Consider the following 13,217-nt stretch of genomic DNA (forward strand, 5'->3'; position numbering starts at 1 on the left):
ACTGGTTGAGTCAGGCCAAAGTAGCTCCTGCGATCCTATGGTGGGGCCTGGGAAGAATGCGGGGGAGGCAAGGACCAGGCAACTGGCTGGCAGCCCACCGGAACCCAGCCTTAGCTACCCCCAGACAGATAAGGACTAAGGAAATAAGGTTATCCATCCATTCATTTAGCTGTTCATTTACTCACTCGGTAAACACTCATTAAGCACCTACTAAGCACCAGGCACTCTGCCAAGCATTTGACATGTGATTTCTAGTCATCACTGCAGTGCTGCTCAAAGTGTGTTCCAAGGACGCTGCATTAGACTCAGCAGAGCTGCTCCTAAAACGCTTGTTCCTAGAGCACCTGGCGGGCTCATTCGGTGGAGCATGAGACTCTTGATCTTGGGGTTGTGAGTCTGAGCCCTACGTTGGGCCAAGAGATTACTTTAAAAAACAAAAACAAAAACATATTCCCAGTTCCCTCCCCATATCCACCCAGTGAGAATCTCTTGGAGGTGAGGCCTGGGGTTGCTCATTTTCAACAAATTTCCCGGGTGAGGCAATTGCACCCCAAAGTTTGAGTACCCTGGCCTCACAGTTACCCCACATTGTAGATAAAGCAATGCCAATTTCAGACAAGGCAACGAAGGCTCACCTAGGGCCCACACCTTGCTCTAGGTCCCAGGAGCTGAACTGAATTCCAGCCCAGGTCTGTGTCCCTCCCCACCCTCTTGGAGGTGGAAGTGAGGGGCCCTGGATCACACTGCCAATTCACACAGGTTCCTTGGGCAACGCTGGGAGTGAAGCAAAAGCCAGCAGGTATTTTCAGAGTTGAGGACAAAGTCACACAGCCAGGATGCAGTACGGTTTAGCCACAAAGAAGCCCCGGTGCTCTGTCTTAAGCACAGGGCCCTCCCATCTGGGTGAGGCCACTGAGGGCTCTGGCGCCATGTCCCGGGTTGGGGGAGAGGGGGCAGACCCCAACAAAAGAGTGACTTGAAGATGCCTTCCTCACTCACAGAGAGCCCCAGGAGGAGAGTGGCGCAGAATATGAACCCATATCCCCAAACCCCATGCACCTTGCGGTGCCCCCAGGTCGCCTGCCCATACACCGGTCCTCACCTGGTGAGTTTCCTCCAAAGCATACCAGGACATAAGGCCTTTGTGGCCCAATCTCAGCTGAGACCTGGGGAATTTCACATCCTCCCCTGGGGCAGCCAGGGCGAAGGTTCCTGGCTTCTCCACCATCAGACCTGGGGACGTGGCAGGAGCCGGCGTGTGTGTGAGGGGGGTAGTCACTGGCCCCTCAGCCTCCCTGGGCTGTCATCTCCCCGCGACGTCCCCTGCCCCAGTGGTGGAGGGGGCGCGCACCGGTCCCGCCCAGCTTGGGCGGTTCTTTCCTGGTCTGACCACATAAAGGAGCGTCGCCTGACAAGGGAAGGCGGCTCATTTCCCTGGGGGCGGCTGGGGGCTCTATTCCACGTGCCCCTCACTGCTCCCGCTTCCTCCTCTTCCTTAATCCCCAACCAATTGGCAGAATCCTCTAAAATGCACATTAGGTGTGGCTGTAACAATGAAAAACCTTCGGCGGACACTCATGCCCCACCCGGAGAATGGACTCCTGGACCTCTCCGGCGGGTCAGCCAGTCCCTCTCCGTATGCCTCGCCCCTCTCCCTTACCCCAGTAGCGTCTTCTCCCCGCCCCCGTCCCCCCTTTCCGCTGCGCAGTGCTACTGACCTCGGCTCGGGTTTCCACGCACAGGGGGTGCCGGGGTGGGATGCCGGGGTCACAGCTTCTATTTTAACAATGAATCAGAACGTTGCCCGGGAGGTGGACGAAGACCACTCCCCTGCCGCTCTTGCATAGGCTCGCTCTAGGCGCTTCATTTACATAAAGGCTGTGGGATTGGACAACCCGAGGGCAAGGGGCGGGGCGGAGGCGGGCGGCGCCCAGATGCCTCTGAGCGCGGGACCCGCCGCACGTTTAGCCTGAGCTGCTGCTGGGTCTGGGTTTCCAGGAGGCCCTTCAGAGAGCTGGCACTGACGGGCCTGGCTCCCTCTGATGTCTTTCCCGCCGGTGCATTCTCGCAGCACTTCCCTGCACTGGCCTTACTCCAGATGTTGGGCTAGCGACTTAAATTCTCTATGCCTCAGTTTTCTTATCTGTAAAATGGGAAGAGTAGTAGTACCTGTGGGGATCAAATGAAATGCCTAGGGGTTTTCAGCCTCCATTTGCTCGCTTCCACTGATGCAGAACTCACTCACAAAATGCATAGCTCTCTCTCTCTCTTTTTTTAATCTGCACCCTTTTTAAGCTAACATTTATTCTGCACTATGTACCAGCTCCTATTCTAAAATCTTTACATTCATTAGGATACAGTAACCCAAAGGGTTAAGTACCAAGATCCTCATTTCACAGCAACTAAGGACAATTAACATGCCAGGGTCTCACAGCTAGTAAGAGGAAGAGCCAAGACTAAAGCCCTGGTGTAGCTGACTCTACTATAGCACCACAGAGCGTCTTCATTCACTAATTATACGCAGACGTTCACATGGATCTCTGCTGGGCACTGGGGAGATGGTAACGTGAATAAATTGTGCCTCCTTCTGAGTTGAGAAGCCCGTTGACCAGTGGAAGAGATAGCCCCTAAACAGGTCATCCTGGCCCAGGAGGGAATGGGTGAAGACACAGTTTAGTAACAAGAATAATGAGCTTTCAGCTTGATCCCAGTTACTGTGAGCAGAACAGGAAGTAGTGAGACAGAGGTTCAATATCTGGCTCTAGCACCTCTTGGCTGTGTGATCTTGAAAAAGTTACTTGACCTGTCTGAGCCTGGTGTGGGTTAGACATTTGGTTTGAGTTTGAGGGTCAGGACATGGCTGGGGCCCTTTAGCCCCATCCCCCCACCCTCTCAACCCCCCCCCCCCATCAGTAAAACCTGTAACTAACTCAGGGTGGTGTTCCTGACAATTCAGTTCATTAAATACTTACGGACCCCCTACTTAGTTGTGTGTGCTGAGGATACTTAGCAAAAAAAAAAGATTGAATCTCCTGATTCCTTGGTGCTTACATTCTAGCGGAGACAAACAGACCCCAAACAAGATAAAAATTTATTTATTTCTTTATTAGAGAGAGGGAGGAGGAGGAGGGGCTGAGGGAGAGAGAGCATCTCAGCAGACTCCCCACTGAGCAGGGAGCCCAATACGATGCGGGGGCTCTTCTCAGGGCTCGATCCCACGACCCTGAGATCAGGGCCTGACCCGAGATCAAGAGTCAGACGCACAACTGACTGAGCCACCCAGGCGCCCCGATGCCAAGCAAGATAAATAAGCAAGATACGGAGTATGTAGGCTGGTGAGAGGTGTTAAGGAGAACAATGAAGCCAGGAAGGGGGGTGGAAGTGGCTGGTGTGGGGAAGGCATTACATTTGAAATAAGGTGGGCAGGGAAGGCCTCACTGAGATGGTGACATCCGAGCAAAGCCCTGGAGGAGAGGGAGCGAGGCTGCAGGCCCCGGGGAAGAACAGTCTGGCGGAGGGGACAGAGGAGTGAGGCAGGAGGAGAGGCAGAGAGGAGGAGAAGAGTCCGGGGGCAGGACGGGGGTTGTCCTGAGTGCTCTCCCTAGCTCTGGAGCCGCCTGGCGGGGCCCCTGGAGGGCAGGAGAAGGTGGTAGGCAGGTGGGCGTCAGCCAGCGTGCTGAAGGAGAGAGGACCGGAAGGAGGCAGGAGGAGGGGGCCAGGGAGCTCCGGGGACTGTTGGAAGAGGCCTCCCTCTTGGGAGGGGGGACAGTGGCTCTAAGAGCGGTTGAGGCCCAAAGAGGGGCCTTCAGTCATCTAAGTAATGACAGTCCCTCCTTTTCCCGAGTGGGCAAAGTTGGCCTCTCTGCGTGCACACTCGTGTTTCTCCCCACACCTCCCTGCAATGAGAAGGGCAGCAGTCGCCATCCGTGTTGTATAGAGGTGAAAGTCAAGGCTGAAGCAAGGTGTCCAGAGCCACTCAGTTACCTGATGATGGAGCCTGGTCTAAACACCACACTCCCAGAGTCCTGTGCAGCATGGCTCCGATGGCTCAGGGTTAAGGGCATAATTGGCAGCCGGGGCAGCGCCTGCCACCCTTGTCACCATTTATCCTGGGGACACTATCTCCCTTTCTGCTCCCTGCAGTCTGTGCCTGCTCACCTCCATCTTTGCTCATGCTCTTCCCCGTGGCTGGGATACACTCTCCTTAGGTCTGGGGTAGCTGAACCACCACTGACACTTCCAGACCCACTCCACCCCTCTGCCCTGTTTCTTCCTGCCCTCCCAGCCCACCCTGCCCACAGGCCTGTTGGAGGATCCCATGCCGTGGGCAGGCAAGGCAGGGAGGCAGGAGGTGGTGGCCCCACGGAGCAGGAGAAGGAAAGCCCGAGTCTCTCACAGGGTCATCAGGGCTGACTCCAGTCCATGCGACCCTGGGAAGTGGTGATCAGGTGCAGCCAGGCTTACTTTTACTGAAGAAGCCAGAAATCTGAACTTCTGCATGAAATCACAACATCTTAAAATATGGCGAAGTCAACTTATTTAGGTTTTGGTTTTGATTTGTTTTTTTTTTTTTAAAGATTTTATTTATTTGAGAGAGAGAGAATGAGAGAGAAAGAACACATGAGAGGGGATGGGGTCAGAGGGTGAAGCAGACTCCCTGCCGAGCAGGGAGCCCGATGCGGGACTCGATCCAGGGACTCCAGGATCATGACCTGAGCCGAAGGCAGTCGCTTAACCAACTGAGCCACCCAGGCACCCTGATTTGGTTTTTGCCTCAAAAAATTGGGTAAACACTCAGAATTGTTCCTCTCCACAGAATTCTTTTTTTTTTTTTTTTAAGATTTTATTTATTTATTTGAGAGAGAGAGACTAAGAGAGAGCATGAGCAGGGGCTGGGACAGAGGGAGAGGGTGAAGCAGACTCTCTACTGAGCAGGGAGCCTGATGCGGGACTCGATCCCAGGACCCTGAGATCATGACCTGAGCCGAAGGCAGATGCTCAACTGACTGAGCTACCCAGGCACCTCTGGTCAAACTGTTTTTAAATACTCTGTGAATAAAACGAAGCTAATGTTCAGGCCTTCTAGCCTATGCAGTGTCTCTGAAATGGTAAAGCACAGATAGATTTTTTCATTCTCTTAGTGATAGCTTAAATGGCACCCCCTCCAGGAAGCCCTCCCTGGCTTCCCCACCCTTAAGCAAGGGCTCACTGTGCTGAGCTGAGATCCTGTGCAGGACTCGCATGGCTCCTGGGGTTTCTTTCACATTATGCACCTTGAGTGCACCCCTTGAAGGTAAGACTCAGCTTGTTCAGCCAGTCAGGCAGTATTAATGTCTGTATCTAGGGAGTGACTTGCTTCCTGAGGGGGCCACCTCAATGTACCTCAACTGCAAAATGGGCTTAATGGAATTCCCTAGACTGTGGGGTTACTATGAGAACTCAATGAGTGGTGTATACAGTGAGTGCTCAATAAATGCTACTATTATCATCTCTCCTCCACTCAGTCCCTACAGCTACAGCTCATGAAATATAAGTCACTGGAGGGCAGGGACCACCCTCTCTTGTTCACCAATGTATCCCCAGTGACTGGGACTTCATAGGTGCTCAATAAATGCTTGGCGAGAGAGTGAATGGGTGCCTGCATGAGAGGAGGGCCTCCCTGCCTCCCCCGGAGTAACTACAACAGGGTCTTGGAGGCTCCAGGACTCCCGGTGCAGCCTCCACACTACCCCTAGGGAGATCTCTCTAAAACAATCACTGACTTGCCCCTGGCAACTCCCCAGCCCCACCTCAGGGGCTCCCACTGCCCACAGGATAAGGGTCCAGGTCCTCAGCTCAAGTTTGAGGCCCTTCAGGGTCTGGGGCCCAAGGGCCTCTGCAGCTGCTTCCCCTCTGGCCGCTCCCCACCTTTGCTCACCAGGGCCCTCTACCTGCCTGCCCATCCCCTCCCTCAGCTGCCTGGCCAACCCAAGTCATCTTTCAAGATTCACATCAAGGATCACCTCCTCTCGGAAGCCTTCTTGGATGCCCTCCTCTCTGCCCTCTGGGCTGTAAGGATGTCTGCCCTCTAACACTTTGTCAAAACCCTGACCTCCAGAGGGACGTCCATGTGTCTGCCCCCTCCGAGGGATGCAAGGACCATGTCTTACTAGCCATGACAGGTAACTTCTGACATTATGTAAGTGGTGACTTGGTTTTCTCCCCTGTCAAATGGAGCTAATTCCCACTTTGCCATGCTGCTGTGAGTTACATGAGAAGTGCTCGATAAATTACTTTCCCATCCGATTTCTTTTGGTTGTTATTTGGCAATCATGCTGGTTAGGGGGCGAGGACCTAGCCAGCATGATTGCCAAATAACAACCAAAAGAAATCGGGTGATGGGGAAGGTTTCAGTGGAGGCCCAAGAGAGATGGATATGGTGACGGGAAGGAGAAAAAAAAGAAACAGATTCAGAAATTTGCAGACACGCAAACACGGCAGTAGGGCCAAGAAAATTCTAGAACAATTATTTCAAGGGCCATTGGGAGCACCTGTGGGGAGGGGGATTGGGTCCCATGTAATTCAGCCAGGACTGGCTCAGGACCTATGGTGAGACAGGCCCTGTGCCAGGGGCAGAAACAGCAAATACTGACATAACTTCTCACTCAGAAGGCTCATGGTCTGCTAGTGGAGACAGAGGTCACTAGGTTACAGTGTGTTCAGTGGTTACAAGAAGGAATCACAAAGTGTCATTAGGCCCATGTGGGGAGGGGGGGAAGGCTGGAGGAGGTGGCTCACAGAGCAAGAAAGGCGTGAGCAGCCTGTGAACATCTAAAGGGCGCCTCCAACATCTGGAAGATGTCAGCTCTGGGGGTTCCAAGCCTCTGAGGCCCAGGGTACTTTGGAGAGGAAGAAAGATGATGGCGCACATGGAAGAGAGAGGATGAGAATACTTGTAAACATCACGACATGTAGGTCTAAATGGTAAATGACCCCCCACGGCACCAGGGACAGGAGAAGAGACGTCAGCGGTCACAGGGGACAGCAGCAGCCGGGAGCCCAGCCTGCAGGTGCACCTGCGGCTCACGTCAGCCTCAGGGCAGCCCGAGGAGGTGGGTGTCTTGACATCTTACCCATGAGGTCAGCACAGCAAAGCGCTCACACGGAGGCCAAGTAGCAGAGTTAGGATTCAAACCCAGGCCCTGCCGTGTGCGCTAACGCAGGATGTGTTCTGCTCCCGGGGGGCCCGTGAGGGCAAGGCTCACACTCACGGCCCTGGGCTGAGCACTAGAACCACCTGCAGAACTTGCTAGCAGGCCCCACCCTCTGCCCAGGATGGAGGCAGCCCAGCAGAGCGAGTCACCCCCCCCCCCCCCAGAACAGGGAGGCAGCAGGAAGAGCAGGTGAAGGAGCTGAAGAACCAGGTTACAGCGCTTCCCACCCATAAGCCCCAAGCTTCGCGTTCCCAGTCCAGGTGTGGCCCTCAGATAGGCACCAGATGGCGGGTCCGGAGAGTGACATGGGAGCGTGCCAGTCACCCCCAAACACGGCCTAACAGAGCCCCTGTTCCTGAGCCTGCCCAATGGCAGCCCTCCATGGGCTGAGCAGAAGGAAGACCTGCTTGGGGGGTCAGCTCCCCCTCCTGCCAGCGCCTCCCACACCCCGGGGCCCGGTGGCACTTGCGGCTGCTCCTGGCACTGCACTCTCCCGTCACCCTGTCCATCTCTCACTGGTCCTGAGCTGGGTGGGGAATGCTCTGAAACTCATCCACTTCCACCACTTCAGTTTCAGCTGAGGAGACCAATGAGGCCAAGAAGGGACAGACCCAAAGTCTCAGCCAGTAAAGGGCGGAGTCCAGCGCCACTCACCCCCCTGGCCTAGCAGCCTGCTATTGAGAGCAGCTGGATGACTCTGGATTCTTCCAATGTTATGCTGGTCTGCAACCCGGGTTAGGGGGCCCAGACCTAACACTACCTGTCTCATCCCCACAGGGAAAACTGCTGGACGGGGAAGATGGACCCACCCGCCTGACGGTTTCCACCACCTCAGAAGCCTGCCCTTGGCAAGCGGCATCAGGGTCAGGGACAAACAGACCACAAGTGCACTCAGTTTCAGAAATCTGATGAAGGCTCAGTGGGGGAGACATTTGGGAAGATGCCCCAGGTTCGGCTCTGAAGGCTCCTCCTGGGGGGAGCCACCTCTCAGCTGCCTGCCCCTGCCAGAGTCCAAGCTCTGGGCCAGAGGTGCTGGCCTCCCCGCCGTGGGCCGCAGAGTCCCCACCTTGGTGCTGGGTTACTGGGCCAGCCAAGCGGAGACAGCACAGGCCCTTACAGCCCAGGCTGGGCACGGCCTGGTTCTCGGGGCTCACTCTCCGCTGTGCCGGGCTTTGCCCGTCAGCCGGCGGCGCTGGGTCTTGCTCGTACGAGTGGCACTCGGGGGCTTCTTGGTGGAGTCTTGGGCCCGTCGGGGACGTTTCCTCTTGGTCTTTTTGTGACTGTGCGCATGCAGTGATGCCGTGAGAGCGGAGATCCTGTAGGAGGTGGAAGGCTGGTGAGGCTGGGGCCGCATTTACTGTGGGGAGCAGGGCCTGGGTGCAAAGCTGGGTTCAGGGGTGACCGGCTGCCTGGCTCACAGAGAAAGTCGGTACAGGCCTTGAATGCTGGGAGTACCAAATCCATGCCAAAGGCAGCCTGCTCTGACCCCAGAGGGCCTGCCAGTTCCTTCGCTCATAAAAAGGCCCTTACCCCGGGCACTAAGGACGCCCAGGCCTGGCCACTGTCGAGGAGTGGGGGTGGGGAACGGGAGGAGGGATATTCGATAGGCAGAGCAGAGTGGCTGCTCCAGCCCCCACACCTGCTCCATGCCACCCGCCACAGGCTGGCGAGGGGCGGCTCCACAGGCCCCATCACCACTGTCAGCCACGAGGGAGCAGTATCCTAGGGGAGGACAGACCAGGGCTCACCGCTGGGACAGGAGGGGGTCTCTGGACTTCCTGGGTAAGGCTCTGGTCGGCTTCTCCACGGAGGACGCCTCTTCCTCGGACCCGTGCCCAGCCCCTTGCTGAAGAAGCACAGGACAAGGACCGTCACACGGAGCGGTAGATCTCGAGGCCTGACACCAGCAGTCACGGCTCGGTCAGGGCGGGGCATGGCCTACAGCCTCAAGGCCTGGCTCAGGGCTCGGAGAAGGCCACGGGTGGACAAGCCATGTACCCCCCTGAAGCGGGGATCACAGGGAAGAGCTGAGTCTCACAGCCTTGTCCCCCTTTTCTTCCAGCTGTGAGCGTCTGCATGTCCATGGCAAGCTGAGGCCAGGAGGACTTACAGAAGAACGAGCAGGAGACAGAAGAGGAGCGTGAGCTTGGTAAGGACGCCACAAAGCGCTGGCTCGGGGCTCAAGGACGCCTTCACCAGCGACAGGAAACGTGCTTTGCCTTGTGACTCAGGACACACAGGTACTGAAATGCCCACCCCACCCAGACGGACGCAACTCGGATGGAAACAAACATTTCGTTGAGATGGTACTTCACTGGGAGGCTTTGTGATACTTTCAATGACATTCTGTTCTATTTCTTTCCTCTTTTTCTTTACTTTTTAAAATTTTTTAATTTTGGGGTCTTGTCTGTTTTTGGTTTTTTTGAGAGCTTATTAGGCAGTTCTGCCTGCATAACGTTTCCCCGTCATTTCCAAAGCCTCTCCCTCGCTCATATTCCCCAGCAGGTAGTCCCCCCCACTGAGGAGGAACACTGCATCACACCAACTGAAGCAAAACAACACAACATGCTGCTGCTTCACGCAAAAGCAGTGCTCTCCTCTGCCCTTTCCGGAAGGTTCCATGGCTCCCGAGTCAGGGCCCATGGAGTGCTTTTAAAATTTAGGGGGATCCCCCCCCTTTTTTTAAAATGTCAGTTGCAATCCGTGAGTACCTCCCCACTCACAGCTTGCAAACTCAGTGTTAGTGCGCACGGCCGGGCCGCGTTTTTGCTGTTCCCACGCACTGCAGTGATCACCATACCCCGCTATCTTCGGTGTTTCTTTTGGATGAACCGCTTTTACACTCACAGCAATCCCATGAGACAGTGCCATCAGCAGTGACCCCCACAACTTACTGGCGAAGACACTTGCCCACGTTCCCACAGCCGCTGAGTCATGGAACTGGCTTCTGCAAGCCCCAGGGTCAGGGATTTGGTCCAGGCCTGGACGAGAGCCCAGGAGGGAAAGAGCCCCTCGCACTGCAATTCCCATAAAGGGAACAGCACTCGGCACCCCCCGACAAGCCAGCCTGCACCTGGGGCCCGTCTTCTCTAGGGCTGGAAGCTACACCCACCTCAGGCGGAGACAGTCCCAGCAGCCGGGCCCCCGAGAGGTCCAGGTCGCTGATGGTGGTCACGGTGACTGTGTGGTTGGGGTGATCATACTGCACCGACTCTGTCTTGGCTGTCACCAGCCTGTCCAGTTCATGTGCCTCCTCTGCGCAAGGCGGGCACAGAACCGGCTGTCAGCCTCAGAGCACAAGTAGCCAGACTCTCACCCCCTGCCCAGCCCTAGACTGCAACGGTTCCCTCTACGCTACGGGAGAGTGTCCAGGAAGTCAGCGGCTCCAGAGCCCGGCCTGCAGGCAAATGTAAGCGATTCAACTCCTCCCTTGATGCTCCAGGGAGACCTCAGAGCATCTGGTTCTCATCTAGGACAAACCTCGTGTGATCCCAGCAGCTGCTGCTGCCCACTCCCTCCCACCCCGCCCAGTCCTCCAGGCCTCAGGAACTGGGCTTTCTGCTCAGGATCGCTTCACCAAGAGGTTGGTCCTTCCTGTGTCTGATCCACTCACATTCAGAGGTTGCTGAAGACCGCCCCTGGCCCTGACATCACCCCCAAGACCCCTAGAGCTAGGGAAGTTAGCTGTGCAGCCCCCACACCTCTCCCCTTCCACCCACCCAGAGATAAATAACCTAGGCCTGTTGGCTATTCTCCAGGTCAGGGTAAAGATGGGACTTACCCAGAGCCTCCTCTCTCTCTGCCAGCATCTTCAAGTATTCCTGATGGCGCTGAAACCAAAAGGGAAGGGAACACAGTGAGTGTGGCCTCTCCAGCCAACCCCAGGCGGGAGCATTGTTCATCTCCAGGGTGAGTGAGACCATGAATGACTCCTAGTGAAACACCAGGAGATTCCATCCTAAGCCTTCCCCAGACCAGGGCCCACCATGATTCTCCCTGTACAAACTGCTCCCCAGGCCTGCCCACACCTTCCCTTATTCCTGCAGATGCTCGTATTAAGGCCATCCAAGGATGTAAATCCCTCAGGAATCAGATTTTATATACACACACACACACTCTCTCTCTCTCTCCTTCTCCCTACCCCCCTTCCCTCACCCATCCTCCCCCTTTGCACCTCCTCCCGGAGCTTCTTCTGCTCCTCCTTGAGCCGATGCTTGATCTCCTCAATGGCTGCCTTTTTCCGCTCTACCTTCCTCTTATGGAAGCCAGTCAGGTATTCCCTATAGAAAAGAGGCAAGGGAGAGTCGGGAGGAGACACAAGGAAAGAAAGCCTCACTCCAGGAAGAGAAAAACCACTAATACTGTACTATTACAAAAATCTACACATGCGCACCTGGGTGGCTCAGTCAGTTAACCACCTGCCTTTGGTTCAGGTCATGATCCCCAGGGTCCTGGGATTGAGTCCCGCATAGGGCTCCCTGCTCAGCGGGCAATGTTTCTCTCTCTCCCTCTGCTCCTCCTCCACCCCCGCCTCCGCTGCTTGTGTGTGCTCGCTCTCTCTCCCAAATTAAAAAAAAAAAAAAAAAAAACTTAAAAAAAATGTACACGTGTCACCTCGCGTATTCCTCACAACCTGTGTGGTAGGTACCAATCCATTTTACAGATGGGAACACTGAGGAACAGAGAGGCTAGGCTACTTGCCAAAGGTCATAGAGAGTGTAAGGTCAGAAGAGGGAGATGCTGCTTCTTTCCACCCACCCCCCCTCCAGGGCTCTCAGCCTCAAGCAACAGGGCCAGGTAGGTGGGCCTATGCACCCTAGGACAGGCAGGCGGCCCTTTCTATGTCGCCAGATTCCATGACCCAGTGAATTAAGCCACTTCTAGCAGGGCTTTCAAGGCCACCCTCACCCAGATATCCACAAACTTTCCACTGGACTGGCACCCATATCCCCAGGACAGCCGCCCCCAGACCCATCAGTAAGGCCCGTCGATGCCACCCTGCATTCCCCTCCCCTATCTGATCCGGGCTCCTTCTCATCTCTCTAGTGCTGGGTGCACCATTTCCAAACGTTCCGGGGGCCCAACACTAGGCTTTTCGCTGACCCACTGCCATATGGCAAAGTGGCGCTCTGAGCAGGGGACATCTGATGGACCGGACGCTGAGACTTAGGGGTCCAGCTCAGGGGTCCCGAGATCTGGCACCCACACACCGAAGGAGCTCACGACACGTCTGATGAGGGCATAAATGAACTTAAGCCACGCTCATCTCATTCACTCCTCATTCATCAACAACACTGAGCGCACCGCCTGCGGGGCTGCGGGGCCGATGGGCTGGGCCCGGGAGGTCGAAGCCTCAGCTCCGGGCCCCGCCCCCGCCCTCTGGCCGCGCGCACAGCAGGACCCGGGCCAGCTGGGGCGCAGACCTAGCGACGGGAGGGCGGGGCGGGCGATTCCATTCCCCAGGCGTGGGGGCCGACCGCGGCCGCTTCCATTCCGCGAGGGGGGGATGTCGAAGGGGAGCCTCGGGCCACGCCGAGAGGGCGGGGCCGGAAGGGACCTCTGCGTGAGCGTCAGCCGCCCGACCTCGGCCCTAACTGTGGCCTCGGCCGGCGGCCTGAAGGACATCAGCGCCAGCCTTGGCACTCACCGCCGCTTCTCTTCGTTGAAACTGAGAACAAGCCGCGGCCGCCGGTGGTCGCCATCTCGCTTCTTCTTGTTGCGGCCCATAGCGGTGAGGCCTCTGGCGGCGCGCCTCCCGCACGCCTAAGACACTTCCGGGTGTATCGTTTTTTAGCCTCTCGGGCGCGCCTCGCACTTAAGACACCTCAGTTCCGTTGCCCAGGCCCCGCCTTTTAAAGGGGCCGCGGAGCCCGCCTCCCCAGCCCTGCCTTCTGAGGGTTAACACTCAGGTACTTGCCCCCCCCCCCCCTTGATTCCTAACCCCAATCCCTGTCCTAGACTAGCAACCGTGAAAGAGAGGTCCCAGGGTTTAGCACGGTGCCTGGGCACGCGGTAGCCGCTCAG

The 13,217-nt window shown here is 56.3% G+C and overlaps 1 protein-coding gene across 1 annotated transcript; it reads right to left on the minus strand.

Annotated features, from left to right (window-relative positions):
• Window positions 1–7,788: 7,788 nt before the first annotated feature.
• On the minus strand, window positions 7,789–12,966 carry NOL12 (nucleolar protein 12). The gene is made up of 6 exons (XM_021687652.1): window positions 12,841–12,966; window positions 11,368–11,473; window positions 10,975–11,023; window positions 10,306–10,448; window positions 8,942–9,039; window positions 7,789–8,509 (listed from the first exon to the last, which is right to left on the minus strand). Exons 1-6 carry the CDS (start codon window positions 12,918–12,920, stop codon window positions 8,344–8,346), a joined length of 642 nt encoding a protein of 213 aa, XP_021543327.1. The 5' UTR covers window positions 12,921–12,966; the 3' UTR covers window positions 7,789–8,343.
• Between the last annotated feature and the right edge of the window lie 251 nt (window positions 12,967–13,217).

This window comes from Neomonachus schauinslandi, chromosome 5, assembly GCF_002201575.2.
Source record: "Neomonachus schauinslandi chromosome 5, ASM220157v2, whole genome shotgun sequence".
Classification (NCBI taxonomy): domain Eukaryota; kingdom Metazoa; phylum Chordata; class Mammalia; order Carnivora; family Phocidae; genus Neomonachus; species Neomonachus schauinslandi.